At 41.3% G+C, this 14,819-nt stretch overlaps 1 protein-coding gene across 3 annotated transcripts in view; it reads right to left on the reverse strand.

Annotated features, from left to right (window-relative positions):
• Positions 1–3,398: 3,398 nt before the first annotated feature.
• Positions 3,399–14,819, reverse strand: part of STN1 (STN1 subunit of CST complex) — a 46,343-nt gene continuing 34,922 nt past the window's right edge. For 2 of the 3 annotated variants that reach the window (XM_074875222.1, XM_074875224.1), the window contains exons 8-10: positions 12,465–12,587; positions 11,799–11,871; positions 3,399–7,761 (exon numbers count right to left, since the gene is read on the reverse strand). In XM_074875222.1, the coding sequence (XP_074731323.1) occupies positions 7,604–7,761; positions 11,799–11,871; positions 12,465–12,587 (354 nt within the window). In that variant the 3' untranslated portion in view covers positions 3,399–7,603. The remainder of the gene's footprint in view (positions 7,762–11,798; positions 11,872–12,464; positions 12,588–14,819) is intronic. The other variant, XR_012629705.1, reaches the window with a different exon arrangement.

Consider the following 14,819-nt stretch of genomic DNA (forward strand, 5'->3'; position numbering starts at 1 on the left):
CAACCCTAAAGACCGTTTCCTTGATGGGTGTCATTCTCAACCACTGGTCTAGTGACTGAGGCACACAGAGACCACCTGTGAGACAAGGGCAGGTTCTCCATCACAACTGTTTCCATCAGTTAGGAACGGCATCTGGGTAAATAACAATTACATGGCCCTGAACATCTTGATCCTCAAAGGCAGTTTGGTGGTCAGCTCTTTAGCATCTAACTTCGAGCATCTAAGGCATTGGGATTTTAAAAAAAGACAAAATACCTTGCAGAACAGAGGAACTGTTAAAGGTTAGTATAAGGAAAGCAGAGGAAGAGCATATAAATGTTACTGTGCTCTATATAAATTTGTCCAGCTGTTTATGATAAGTGTTCTCCTACTCCATTTTTTCCTGCTCTCATTTCCTCCCCTGATTTCTAATTGCAGAAAATAAAATAGTACAAGTCCTTGCTTTCATTACATGCAACACCTGCTGCAGTTCTAAAGCAGATGTCTAAAGCATCATTTGGCAATTATTTCTTTAGTCTTTTTCAGGGGGACTAATTTCAAACATCCTTGTGCTAAATCCTCCTCCCTCAGCTTCCTCTGTATTTCTCATCCTTTCTTACGTTCAGAGTTCCAACAAAAACTCTTCTCTGTATCAGTATGCTCCTGTTATGTTTGTCCTGGATCACTGTACTCACAGGACAAAGAAGGAGACTATAAGTACTTTGAACCAGGAATTAAGTTCAAGAGATTTTACTGGGGAAAAGTCAAGAAGGTGAGGGAAGAAAAGAATGAGAGAATATTAGTCAGCAGTGTAAGTTTCAGAACAGCAGCTGGCTTGTAGTAGCTCTGGGTTTTTTTGTGGACATTACAACATAGAAGAGTTTTACATGCACATAAGGACAACTCCTACGCTCTCAATGTGAATGACTTAAATTTTGGCCATATGAGAAAACCCCAACTCCAAGCATCCTTTTCATTTCCCTAGCACCTTTGTACCTGGCCAAGAAAAGCACGTTAGAACCAGGTAGGCCTGCAGGGCTTGCACAGCTCTATTGTTGGGGAAGACATCTGAGGGCACCAATTCCTCCCTCCTATTTCCAAATACCAGTGTAATATTTGGATGAGGTCTCCACTCCTGGGAGGAGCCATGCACTTCCCAGGTCAACAACAAACTTGGCACATGATTCATTTAATCACATTGGCTGTTACACAGTGACATACATTCGCTATTTATCTTACCTTGTTCACAGCAGAGATGGGATGACTTTCCAGTCTGCTTTACTTTTAACTTGGGGAAATTAAAAAGAACAAAGGAGTAGATGTCTCATCCTAAATCTTCTATGGAAGCAGTGGCTTAGCTGCAGCCACTTCTCCAGTTTTCAAGCAAGATGAGCATATGTTTTGGCCTTTACATGCTTGTAGATTCACAGCTTGTTCATCACAAGCTAAGGTGGCAGAGAGCTCCAGTTCTAGCTTGTAGGGAAGGAGCATTCATTCTTCCAATCAATAATGAAAAGCAAGCTAAAACAAGAGCTATAGGACATGTTGTGCCAGGTTAATTGGCACTGCACTGTTCGGTGGTTCAACACTTACTGAAAATCATTCCTTTAGGTTATTTCTTTCACTAGCAAATTCCTGGTTATGTTATGCACAGGCAATCCTGTTAATCTGGGCTGGTTTCAACTTGTAAATTACTGTGACTAGAGTAGTATAGCCTCCACTGCACATTTAAAAGATATTAGTGGGAATGGGTTGGTGGCATCCCTAGCAATCAGTTACTCAACTTTGTACCCTCAGCAGATTTTAATGGTTTGATTTGCAGTTTCCCATCACAAATGTCTGCCTTGGTGTGATCTCTGTGAGCAAGCCTCAGGAAAAACAGTTCAGTCATTTCTTAAGAGCACTGCAGAACAAGTACTTCTTGTGGCAGCTGCAGTTACTGAAGTTACAAAACCAGGTTCCTTGGGGCTGTCTCACGTGTGCTTTCTCTAATGTTGTATGACGTGATTTTCTTCCTTCCCCTTAATGGAGGCACTAATTTGGGCTCCCCTCTTCTATCAGTGCATCCATCTTCTAAAAATGTGCAAGACCATAACAGCTCAGGGTCCTTCACCCCTCTTAACTAGCCAACAAAGTCACTTGGGGTGGTGGGACAGAAGTTGACAAATGCCCAGACACATGGTATAGTCACATCAGAGTATAATCCCAGTTTCTCAGAAAAAACAGGCTAAAAGGAGACACAAACTAAAAGTCCACATGAACTTTACAGATCATGTCTGCAATGAAATCTGCAAGGACATGAAAGTGGCAGGGAGGGGCAGATAGCTTCTGTCTGGGGTGTGACTTGTGCTTGCTCTGGTTTGGGCAAGACACAAGTGTTTTATTTTCTAATTATATTTATTTTGTACTTGGATATCTGCAAGAAAATCACCACTAGAATCTTTGAGGGTGCTACTGGGTCTTTGGGAGGGTGGGGTGGAAAAAGTGTTGTTTTCCTAAAATTACAGCTCTTTCCTGCTGGAAAACTGCATCAGGAAGAAAGCTCAAAGGTGAAGTGGATGATATCTGCCTTCTCTGGTGCCTAGACAAGGCACGAAGCACAGCCTGCTGGAACCAAAGGGGCTGTGAACAGTGCCAGGTCAGTTAGGCAAGGGGATTATACTGAAACTTTCAATTGCCAGATGCTGACAAGGATATTTGAGTTAGGAAAGAAAAAGGGAACAAAGGAGAAAGGAAAGAAGGTTTGACCAGGATCCACAGTGCAGAGATGAACCATGAGACTGTGAATAAAATGAAAGGCCTGAGAAATGAGAGTTAGAGGAGAGAGCGGAGAGCAGAAATAGATGAAAGAAATTAGGGGGAAAGCCTCTGTGCCTGACAGGGCATATTGCTGGGAATGAAACCCAAGATCTTTGGCTCAGCATTTCCCTGCTGCCAACAAACATCCACAAAAATGCTTCTGTAATGCTGGGGCTCGTAGAGTATGGTAACTAATTATAACTATTCTTTTATCTTTGCGGCTGAACTTTTGTTTGCTCGCTAGCCTGTCAGGTTGGGGCAGGAGGTCTAGAGACTATGCTGAAAGACGGCAGTAAAGAATGTAGCGCCACAGTGACAGGAAGTTTCAAAATTCAGGTTGCCCATGGGATCTGAACTTGCTCCCTTCCCGTGTAGAGGTAAGTATAAAGATACAGATCTTTGCTAGGCACATCTTTTCCCCGCAGGATCAGCTTACTCCCAGAGTAAATCAAACTGCATTTCTTTGACAAGCAGATTTTCAGTACTTTGTCTCATAATTCTCCATGTGGCTCCATGCCTCACTGGCTGCTCGTTGATGAATTCTCATTCTGAATAATGAATTATCACTGGAATATGCAAGTATGGACAGATCCACAAAAGTAACAGTTTTCAGTCATGTAGCCAATCTTTAAATTTTTCATTTATTATTGACAGAAAGCTTCATTTCCTGTGTAGCTTGTGTAAAATACATACCCTCATGGGTACAAATTTAATATCCAAAGATTTGAGAACAAGAACACTCAGAACTCATTTATCTTGATTTCTATTTTTAAGAATTCATTTCAGAAATCATAAGAGGGAACAGGATTCCAGGATAAATATCTGATACAAATAACAAGGAGACCACCATTTCCTCATAGGACCTGGAGGGCAAAAGATAAGGCAGACAAAGCAATATACATGGAAAGAGAGGCAGAGAAAGATAAAGCTATTAGCAGCAGCGGGGCTTGGATTAGAACTAAATCCCACTCCAGCATCCATCCACTCACCCTCTCCTAGACAGCCGCAGAGTTCTCTCTAACAGCTCCCATTGACAGATCTCAAGAGATTTTATAACTAACATTAAGAACAATTGAGGTTTATACTCTACATAGGAAACTGTATTATCCCCAATTTACAAAAGAGGGAAACTGAGGCATGAAGCAACCTCATCTCTTCTCTCACCTAAGCAGGTGGAAAGGACCGAAGGTAGAGTTGTTCGTTTCCTCACCAGAAAAGCAATCACCTTGCATGTTCCTAGAAAAGAATATTTAAGATTCTTTGGTAATTTTTCTTCTCAGAAGCTGCATTTCTATGGAAATATACCCTTTTAAGGTAACATAAAAATGCTGACTGCTTTTAAAAACTCCAGTTTACTTACCTGCCTTTTACTGCCATAACTGTTTCTATGGAAACTGGAACTGGCCATGAAGCAGTCCTACAACATGAATTCTCACTTTAATGTAAAAGTGCCACCTTCAAAATCCTTTAATAAACCAGTAATAATTGTGTTGCCTAACGAGTTTTCAAATTAAACAAAACAAGAAAGCGCACTTTCATTGAAAGTTCTGCACAATATTTTGTAGGTGTGGTCTAAGTCTAAGAATTTTAACAGTGTGCATGATATGACTCTTTTGGTTAAGGATATGATCTTTAAACAGAGAGACAGTTTATTAGCAGTAAAAGCCCTAGTGTGTGTAGTTAGACTTACATAAAGGTGACTTATACCAATATGGGTATGTCTAGACTGCTGTCACAGAAGCATACTGTAGAGATACTGAGTAAATGGGTAAATCAGCCTACAGTGAGCTCTGTGCTCCCACAGCTAGCTGGGGTACTTCTGTGCAGGCATATGCATATGGTATTCCCTGTAGGTACAAAAGAGGGAATGCACTCAACCAGAGTAAGTGTTAGTCTGTGTTGGGTGGTTACCGGGGAAAAAATAAAGCATGCAAGCTTAAGGCACAACTATTCTGTAGTTATTCAGAATTAGAATCTGTGTAATTTAAATCAGGCACCTCCATTAATTTTACCTTAACCTTTCACTCTTGTAAAAACTGTAGGCTCCCTTGTGTTCATTCATACTACTTCCCTGAGTTAACTCAAGTGAGAAAAATTCCTTTTTCCTGTTCTTGGGGAGCAATCTGCAACAGAACACACCCTCCATCACAAGAACCCAGCATTGCCACCAAGGACTAACTTACAAACTTCCAAGGACAGGTTCTTTCCAGAGTGACTTATCTGTCTTTCCTGAGAAGTTCCTCCCACCTCACCTCTGAGGCGTCACAGTTGATCAGTGCTTTTAAGTTTCATGTCTGCATCAACCTCCAATGCACAGAGAATAGGTAGCCAGGGGTTTTAGGCAGACTTTACACACAGAAACACATCTAAAACACAGGAAGTGCAAAGCTAAAAGCAACAGAACCCATTAGAAGCTGCATGTATGACTGACTACACAAGCTGCAAAGGACAAAAATGTCATCCTGTTTTGGTATGAATTTATTTTAAAGAGACCCTACAGAGCAAGATGATCTCCAGACTATCTTTTCCTCCAATATTTAGCTAAGCAGAGCTCCTCCCAAAACTCATCCAGCCCCCACACTTGGCTGACATTCTCAGGAGAACCAGAGTCTGTCTGTCTTCTAAGAGAAATCACCTTTCCCACCAAACTAGCAGTGTTCTTTTAACCCTTTCCCAGCAAAATCAGCTTCTGCTAATACAGAACATTTCAAGAAAATGGCCAAGCCAGACTCTTAAATTAGATGCCATGCTCTTCCATATGGTCCAAGACATCACACACTTTCCTTTAAAAAAATCCTCAAACTCCAAGTTGGAGGCCAAGTAGGAGACTTGTCCATAATCAAACAGTAACATACACTTAACTCTTGAAGTGAGTTTGAATTTAGGAATCAATATTCCAAATTACTCTTCCATAGATAGCCTTTTTTTTAAGCATCACTTCAAACTGATCAGTAATCAGAGCAGGAATCTGAAAAGCAAATCTCTCCCGTGGCTAACCAGATCTTTTTGTAGTCATAAAGTTGCAATTCCCCTCCATACCACTTCACTCAGAATTTGGACTTCTTTCCCTGATTTCCAGAGACATTCATGGCAGGAGGAGGATGGGACAGGATGGGGACAGGACTTCTACAATTCTTTCTTAATCCTCTTCTATTTCCTTCGGCATGAGTACATCCTTTCAGCAGCTGTTCAGGCCCACATTAAGATCTGACTAGAAGTTACTCAACTCAAAACAGAGCAGCAATGCTAGAAGTAGGGCAGCCTGCAGGATAATCAACTGTTGAGCCCTGCAGCAAGTAGGGAATTTACAGCAGAAGAGCGATTCATACATAGTTTTCCTCACTACAGGCAAATGCACCATCTCTAAGGCCAGAGTTTTCCACGGGCCTCTGAATACAAATGCCAAATATTTTGTCATGCCTTTCTTTTAGCCTATATCTCACTGCAGCCAGGGCTTGGAATGAGGTATATAATATAACAAACCAGAGACCTGGCACTCATGGGGCTACTCACTGGCTTTCCTCATGCTTATGGTTTATTTTTTCCTGCTATGTCAATCCTTGTAGGGCTTTACCACTACATCTGCCTCCTGGGAGTCTGCTATTTTAACTGTTACAGGGAAGGTGCAGAGGAAAGAGGAAGGATACATTCAATCCTTTCCACTCTTTTTAAGTTAAAGGTCTCACTTCTGTGCCATTAAACAGATTCATTAAGCAGACAAGCCCCTGCTGCAGCAAGCCCTCTCTAAGGAGAAATACTGAGCAGATTCAGGCTTTGAACTGTGGCACATAACAGAGTTGTGATTATTCCAGATCAAACACCTCGCATGGTAACCTTCTTTAGGCCAATGTTATTTCATCAATGTCTTGTGTTCCTCTGCAAGCACAGATATGGACAGTATTTTTCCCCAAAGATCACAAGGAATAGAAGACAAAAGGCAACAGGGAGCATGGAGATTACAGTGAGTCTTGCTGGTTTTCTTATTTTCTTTTCCAAAAATCTGATTTATGGTTTACCATTTGTGATGTCGGAAGCAATTTAAAAATAAACACCAAAATGGTGTCTGATTTTGAGAATTCTGGCCTGAACAGCAACAAGCATCAGTAGCACACACAGTAGTCAGGGGAATGCAGACATGCTTAACAAGCAGTGGGCAAGGCTACAGGATGGGGAAGGGATGCAGGACCTCATTCCTGAATATTACTTTTCAGAGAAAGGTGAGGACTGCTTTAATGCTGGGAAAGCTGTGCACATTCAGGAATACATATTTACAGACATGGGTACACCAACACTGCCAGGAAGGACAAGTAAATCTTTTGATTGTTTGCTTGCATGTTCTTTCTCTAGCTATTATAAAATACACATAAAAAGAAAGATCCACAGCTATTACCATATGGAAAGATCACAAGATCAGTCTTTAAGCCAGAAAAACGAGTCTTGACATGACCACTGCTGTAAACAGTGCTCTTTAGCAGTGACTTTTCTTTAGGGCTCACTGGATTTAAGTGAGAGGATGGCCATGTCACACGTACTGCAGAAAAAGAGCCCAGGTGTTTTTTCAACTCCTCTGCTGTATTAGGATGTGCAGAATCAGTTTGATACAACTTTCACTAGGAGGAGCAAGGAAATCAGCAAGAATATTAAAACAAGTATTTGGACAACTTCTCTGGAGCTGGACAAGAACAGCATTTGGAGATTAAGAATGCTCTTGTTTTCCCCATCCAGATCACACCAGCTAATAGCAGCTTTTCAGGGTCACTCATCCTTTCCTTCTTCCCTCCTTTATCCTGAATGGACCAGAACAAATGTATCTTGTCTTCTCTCTTTAAAATACCATATAATATCCTTCCATAGTGCTGACAACATCACTGTTACTCTCTAGCAGTTCCATGACACGGTGCATCACCACTTCAGCCAGAGAGGGATTGTAGCTTTGCCGAACACAGCTCAGGACATGAAGGAAATGGCAGCCTTTTTCAGCATCTGCAAAAGAAAAGGAAAATGCACCCAGGCGTGGAGGAAAGACTTCAGTCTAACTGCCTCTTTTTAACTACTATAATCCATATTAATCATGAAAAAACCCATAGTTGTCAAAAAGGAAGAATGCCCTAGGCACTAAAGCAGAGATGCATAGTATTCAGAAGGAAGAGATCCAGTCTGTGTCTACAGTTCTCCAATTATCAACAGTTCCCACTGACTTTTCTGGGAAGTGTCAGGGCTGTAACACTAATAAGGGTGAAAGATGATCAAGTCTTGCAAACTCTAATATACATGGCTCATTCAGTATGACCAGATGATGAGGTTAATAACTTAAGGGTACCTCCACTGTCCACCTATGCAAGCCATCCACTTGAAGAAACCAAATGAAAATCCTTTTGCTCATACCCAACTTCAAAAACATCTAGAACAGAAGGAAAGTCCGCGGCCAGGATGTGTAACTGCTTGCCCAATGCTGGCATCTTGTGGAAAACCTGCTGCAGTGCAACTTTCATTCACCTAACAATGCAATCCCATATCCACAGACTACTCAGACAATTACAGGAGTAGAAAGTCACAAAACTTCAGTATTAAATTTTATCTCCCTTTAAGAGGAATGAACCCTGAAAACCTACAAGAGAACAGAAATATAAAAGTAATCCCCTTTCCTAGAGGGAAAGCCAGAGACAAAGCTCCTTAATGGCTGCACAGCTACTGTGTGCCTGGTAGAGCCATCATTTAAAGCTCAGCTGTCCCTGTCAACATCTCCATCTCCAACAGACCCTGTACGCCCACTGATCATCAGTGCTGCAGGCTCCCAGTCTCCCCAGGTGCTGAACTCCACAACAGATTTCTTTCTCCTCTGTGGCTAACAATGGAAATCTAGCATAAATGAAACACATTAGCACAAATGACTTTCCTCCTCTTCAGCCCTCAGCTCACATGATGAAAGGTAAGTTTTATAAGGGTACTGAGAAATTGCCATGGGCCAGGAAGGTCCTTGTATTTTGTTGTTGCTGCCTTTGTCTTTATTTTTGTTGAACTCTAGAATCAGCTGAGTCCCAGAACTGCCTTAGAAGTTGCTGAGAAAAGTCACTGGTAGAGGAGGCAACGCTGAGTACTGGTAAATAAATAGCTCAGCCTAATTCCTATGAGGCTGTGAATCAAAGATATTTCTTTAGAAGTCAGATTTTGACTGGTAGCCAAAAATGATTCCACCACCCTAGGACAAGTGCAGAAAACAGAACAATGCCTCTACCTGGTTATAGTGACTGCTGTTGCAAACAATGTGGGCAGCTGCATTTTGCATTAGTCATAGGTTTGTCGTAAGAAGGCCAAAGTGCCCATCCCTGATCTACAGTAACTTAAGTCTTGATGAGTTAGATTAGTGTTACCCAACAGTACAATATATACTTTCCTCCTAATACTGGTAGAAAATGGCATTTTGGGGTAGCTGCTGGTGTGTACAATCATTAAGTAACCCAGAAACACTCCTAGTCTATGGCCCAACTTTGAGGGAATACAGTCCCTGCAGTGGAGTGCTGCTGTCCCTCCTTCACTGACATACTGGGCTTCAGCTTTTGTCCACCAGCTGAGGTAAGCCAAGCTATGATTAACTGTCTTGCCTGACTACCAATATTAGAGAGGACAGAGTTATAGAACAACTACCATTTGACCACTGTGGACATCTCACACAGGGTCCTGACATATTAAATTTAACTTCAGTGGTTTTGTTCTCTTCCTTTCTGTTGTTAGCCTCATCTAAGCCTAAAACCAGAGCAAATTTGTCAGAAAAAAACCCCAAACAAATCTGGACTAAGTCTACCATTTTGCAGTTCAGTCTGGAGTCAAAGTGCACCGTCACCCTTCTCTGGCTATCTTAAGCCTTTAGATAGACCCACAGTGGCCTCGCATGAGGGCATTTAAGATCAGGCTGTTTGGAATTACAGCTGGAGCCAAGGACTAGAATTATCATGTAGGCATATTACAGATCAGGGTTTGTGGAGCTCTGACTAGGCATGCTGAGGATTTTTATTTGTTCCAGGCAGCTGGGTTGGGCCTGAGAACGTGCCACAACTGAAGCCATGGGGTGACGCACTGCCTTGAAAACTGGCAGAGAAGTAACTCATTGGAGAGATGAGTTTGCTTTATCATAAATCAGTCTTCCTGTCATGGAAGACTAATATTACTCTTGAAGGAAAATGGGTATAAATTTCTTGCAAACAAGCAAAAGCCCTTGAGGTATTACCATGTTCTTAATTTTCCCACTAACAAGCCTGCTCACTAGTCAAGGCCAAGGGGGTGGCTAAGTGCCATCCCACCAGCAGAGGGGGTCCGACAGTCACACTGAGCTCTGTGCTCTTGCATCATTCAGTGACAATAAAATATCCGCAGCACCCTGTTGGTTTTGATTAAAACTTCTAGGCTTTCCTTCTCAAAATCTCTTATTACCAGTGACCAGAACATTGAAACTGTCCTTCTGAAAGCTAGTAAAGAGACACTGATCTGGAAACTGTCCTCTTTACAACAGGAAACTAAGTCGGTAGAAAGCTTCTAGGAGAGCAAGAGGCTTTGTAAAGCAGTTGTTATTTTTAACCTGTTCAGCACGGAAAACATGGCTTTGAGGACTCAACTCTTCAAAGTCTTTTCTGTGACTGATCTACAAGTTTCTGTCTGCTGTTGACGACTCCTGACCAGGAGAAAACTTCCCAACTTCTCATGGAGCACACGTTACCAGTGTGATAATGCACAAGTGGAGAGTTAAACACCAGGCAGTCAGTCACTCAGTGCCCTGTGTCAACTGTATACAGGTTCTGGCCATTATAGTAGCACAATTATTAAAAAAAACCCAACCAAACAAAAACTAACAGGTTCCCAGGAGAACTAGATGATGTATAAAATTGGCAGAGGAATAATTTTACTCTTACAGAGATGTTTGTTAATTGGATAAAAGACAATAAAACAATGATATGGTAATTTGTTCCACTAAAACAGCCTCAGGCAAATAAGCCTATCTTCACCTGCATGCCCATAACATCTAGTCCCTCCATCCCCAAAGATACAGAACTTGTACCTCCACCTACAAACCTTTTGACAGTTGTACCACTGCTTAAGGTAACCAATTGAAAACTCAAAAATAATACTTTACTTAGCCTTTTTTCACTGCAGGATAACCATCATTTACCAGGTCCTACAAGCACTATTACAGTTATGATAGTATAAGGACACGAACAATTTAAGATTATATGCCTTATGTTCTAATCAGTCATTTATTCTGTACTAAAGTGCATTCTACCCCACAAATAGCTGCACTCCAGCAGCAAGTGATCCCTGCTGACATTCTGCCCAACAAATTGAAAGAAACTCTATAGCAATATACCTATGTAATCAGCAAACATTCAAGTCAAGCACAAGCTATTGCTATGGCTGTTAAGACACAACAGGCTTGAGGGACAGGGACAACTTAGAAGCCACCCGAGGTAGAGTATCCGAAAAGAAGTGGATTTTGTTAGACTGAAATCCCTACCTGCAAAGAACAACCATCTGAGCTCTACCTGAGCTAAAATCTACAGAGAATACTCTACTGACTTAAGTAACTTTTACTGTTGACTTAATGGAGGCAGGGATTTCACCTTTCTGTACGGTCACTTTTGAGTCAACTCCCCTTAGAAACTGAACTAGCAAGATTTGCTACTTAGCCAGAGTGCAAAGCAACAGCTGCTAGGTGCTGACATAACTTCGTTACGTATGGTTCCTCCCAAAATTTAAGTATTCTCAAAAGATATAGATCTAAGATAATGGCTGCTTATTTCAGATCCAAGAGGTTTGCTTTCTGCTGGGCACACCTGCTTTTTCTCTCTCTCCATGCTCACAGAAAGCTGCTCTTGCACTCCGCTTTTAGCTATACTGATTGCTACACAAGCAACTTAGCTCTGAGTTCAAGGGTAAGGACAAGAAGCATATCTAATCCAGCAGCAGCAGGAGATATTGCCATCAATATATCAGTACCAGCTCATCAGACCCCCAATCACACTGCTACTTACGCCTGGGTTTTCGACAGTCTTCTTTAATCACGTCAAGGGTCACTTTGAGAAGCTCCTTATCATGGTCAGTCACCTGGAGAAAACAGAAGAAACTGGCAATTTATAGCAGTCTATTTAACAGTAGATGGCATGGCTGTTGAAAAGCAATCCAAGTCCATGATGTATTCTAAACTAACACTGTCATAACTGCAGTCTGCATTATATACTGCCTCTGAGACTAATAAAGAACATTAAATCTTCAGTTATTATTTTTAGTACCATTAGCAGCATCCATGAGTTAGATGAAGAACATGATATACCAGAATTCAACCCAAAGGAGTGACTGACTCAGTAGAACACGAAGTTTCAATCCACTTTGATAAATAAAAAGAACTGTCCCAGGTCCCAGGCTTCAGTGTGCTCAGCTGCATCAGTGCAGTTTGGCAATCCAGTGAACACAGGCTGTGCTTGAAACAGCAGCAGTGCGTAAGTCTGGTGCTGAATTACAAAGAGAACAACTCAATGGGCGATACAGAGGTAAAAGCAACAGTGAAGTAAGCTGCAGATAAGACTTCTGAGTAAACAGACAGCACTTGGATGTCCAGATACTATTTCTGAAACATTTCTACTGTTTCTACTGACTATGAAAGTCAGTAACTTGTTTGCAACCACAGCTCAGTTCCTTACATGGTATAAGTCCATGGAGCTACTAGGTTTCTGGAAAACCACTCCTTCTTCTTGTAGCATCCTTATTGCTTCCCTAAAAACACTGTGAATCCTTTTGGAACTGGAGTCACTTTTTGACTTCACCTGGATGGGAAGAAAGGAATGAAGCACATGGTGAGATATCTCAGCTCAATTAAAGTTATCAGCAAAAGCTCCAGATGCTTTCCAGAGCAAAAGGACTTCAGGTGATTTTGTTACACATTTTTCTTCATTTAGTTATTCACAAATCCTATCTGTTATGTATGAACTAACTAACATCCTCAAGCTTTAAAAAACAAACACACACACCCCCCAGAAGCTTGTGCTATTCTTAAAGAACCACAATCTCCTAACTGCCTTCTTTGTATTTAGCAGCTATTTGATTATGTACTGAGAACTCCTTTGGAATAGGCTTGTGATGTTCACAGAGCATTTGACTGTTTAGCTAATCAAACTTTGCTCATATTCAGAGTTTTCCTGGTAATAAGGGTAGGAAGATAGGGAGATCAGTGCTTTGTAAGGTGATATTCAGGAGGAATATCTGGGGACTGGATTTCTATCTCCTGATCTGAAACTGAGAAGTGTCCAAGGAAAAGGAGAAAACTGACAAGAACAGTATTTGTTTCTTGTCCTCTTCATTTCCAAAGTTTTACACACATTCTGGTCATGCTCTCAAGAGTTTCTCCACAGTCTAATGAAATGAAAGGACAAAGAACAAGAAAGAAATTAAGACAGGTATATGAGATAAGGGAACAGAGGATTCAGTTTTGAGGGCAGGTGGGAAATGAGCCTCTTGTGAAAAGAGAACAATATGCCTGGAAGTCCATAACTGAGGACGTTAATTAGAACAAAGGGTTCTATGTTGGGGACACATCTAAGAGTAGGAAGGAAGGAAGGGGAGAGAAAAGAAAAACCAGGCAAAAGCAGCATTTGTTTGGATGTAGAGCAGAGCCAGGACAGTGTAATGACAGCTAGGGAAGTGGAAGGAAATAATTGGTTGTGGAGAAGAGAAAGTATGGGTAGATAAGAGCAAGACCGTGACTTACTCTTCTCCATCTCTATCTGTCCTACTATGTCCTTCAACCTCCCATTTATCTACACAGAATGCTTCAATTCCCCAACTTTTGTTTCCTCATCTACTGGGAGCATACTGTGTTCCCTGTGGTCTTCTTTGAGAACAGAGCTAAACTGCTTCCCACAAACCACATGTGATAACTAGAACCACACCAGAGCAACCAAAGCAAGATTTGCCAAGCCATTTCTTCAACTATCACCATAAATGCTCCCACCCTGTTCTGAACAAAAGTATCAGACTTCACATATCCTACTTCATTCACCAGATGCACTCACAGAAGCCTTGGGAGTAAAACAGGCAACCACCATGCACTAGAATTAATTCACATGAATATGTGAAACAGGCACCACATTAGCAATGGAAGAATATATTTTCACAAAACATTCATTCAATCCATTTGCAAGTCTCAAGTGAAACCCCAGCTGCTTCTAAGCCTAGAAGCTGATGTGCCTAACTGGGAATAGTTCAGAGATCCAAGAGGGATTATTAGTGTTAGCATGCATCACAAGTTTCTCTATCCCCTTCCTCCCGCTAATCCTCAATATTTCAACAAGCCATAATCACATCTCTCTCTCTCTGTCCCACAACAGCTAACTATCTTTTTCCTCTCAAATCAACAGTCAAAAATAATTGCCTAATAGTTCAAGATAATGAACACAAAACAATGGCTATTATTCTTTCTGTTCCAGACTGAAGGATTGCAGTGCCCAAAGGGTTGTCTTGTCTGTCCTCCTGTCCACCACAGCTATGTTAGTTTGGATAACAACAGACAGTGCTTCTAATTACAAACTTGACTGTACATCTGGACACCATTCCAGTCACAGTGTTAATACCACTATCTTATTTCTCTTCACAGTGCCTCCCCTGATGAAATGAAGAAACAAACATAAAATGTAGCAGGAAGGGTTAAGAGTGCATATTTTCACACGAAAAAGCACATTCTCATAGCCATATGTAAAATGAAGACTTTGCCTCTCACTCAAATGCAGTAATAAATCCTCAAGAATCTAAGAAACTGCTAGCAAAGCAACCACCTCAAGACTCTGATCAATTTTTAATGTGAAAGCAAACATTTGGGGAGAAAAAAAAAGATAAAAATATCTCCAAAGAAGCACGATAATTATTCAGTTTGGCTTAACACTGAGATCCCGTCAGAAAAGGGAGATAATTAAAAACAGACTCTGTGTGAACTGACACACAGCTCAGTCTGGATGGATACTGAAACAGAATCACTAAGAATGCAAGTCAAGGCATTGACAGAG

Source organism: Strix uralensis, chromosome 7 (assembly GCF_047716275.1).
Source record: "Strix uralensis isolate ZFMK-TIS-50842 chromosome 7, bStrUra1, whole genome shotgun sequence".
NCBI classification, from domain to species: domain Eukaryota; kingdom Metazoa; phylum Chordata; class Aves; order Strigiformes; family Strigidae; genus Strix; species Strix uralensis.